At 38.9% G+C, this 628-nt stretch overlaps 1 protein-coding gene across 1 annotated transcript in view; it reads left to right on the top strand.

Moving 5' to 3' along the window:
* The window catches only part of LOC104759299 (probable methyltransferase PMT28), a 10,626-nt gene that overhangs the window by 3,206 nt on the left and 6,792 nt on the right, over positions 1-628 (top strand). The window contains exon 2 of the mRNA XM_019238874.1: positions 456-618. Coding sequence (XP_019094419.1) covers positions 456-618 — 163 coding nt within the window. The remainder of the gene's footprint in view (positions 1-455; positions 619-628) is intronic.

Raw genomic sequence — 628 nt, 5'->3', positions numbered from 1 at the left:
TAAGGAAGATGGAGAAGAAGTAACTGAGTCTGATGGCAGTGAAGGGGAATCTGATGGAAATGCGGATGATTCAAGTGCTTCAGTTGATGAAGAAGTGGAAGAGAAGAATGAGGAAGTAACCGTTAACGAGATAAGTAAAAAGAGGAAGAGGAAAGGTCCGGTTTTTGATCCTAAAGCTGAGTATATCTGGAGATTGTGTAACACTAGGAGCAAGCACAATTACATGCCATGTATTGATAACGATGGTTTAATAGGGAGGCTTCAGAGTTATAGACATAGAGAGAGGAGTTGTCCCAAGAAACCAGTTATGTGTCTTGTTCCTCTACCACATGATGGCTATGATCCTCCTGTTTCATGGCCTGAGAGCAAATCTAAGGTATATAATTTTTGAGCTTTCTTTTTGAATTATTTGGTTCAAGTTAGTTTTGATCTAATGCGATTTTTGTTAATATCAGATAGTGTATAAGAACGTGGCGCATCCAAAGTTGGCTGCGTATATTAAGAAGCATAATTGGGTGAATGACTCGGGTGAATACCTAACTTTTCCACAGAACCAGACTGCGTTCAACGGAAATGTTCTACAGTACCTTGAATTCATTCAAGAGGTGAGTATCATTTGTTACTTTTT

The sequence above is a fragment of the Camelina sativa genome, chromosome 17 (genome assembly GCF_000633955.1).
Source record: "Camelina sativa cultivar DH55 chromosome 17, Cs, whole genome shotgun sequence".
Classification (NCBI taxonomy): Eukaryota; Viridiplantae; Streptophyta; class Magnoliopsida; order Brassicales; family Brassicaceae; genus Camelina; species Camelina sativa.
This window is presented reverse-complemented; position numbering and strand designations above follow the sequence as displayed.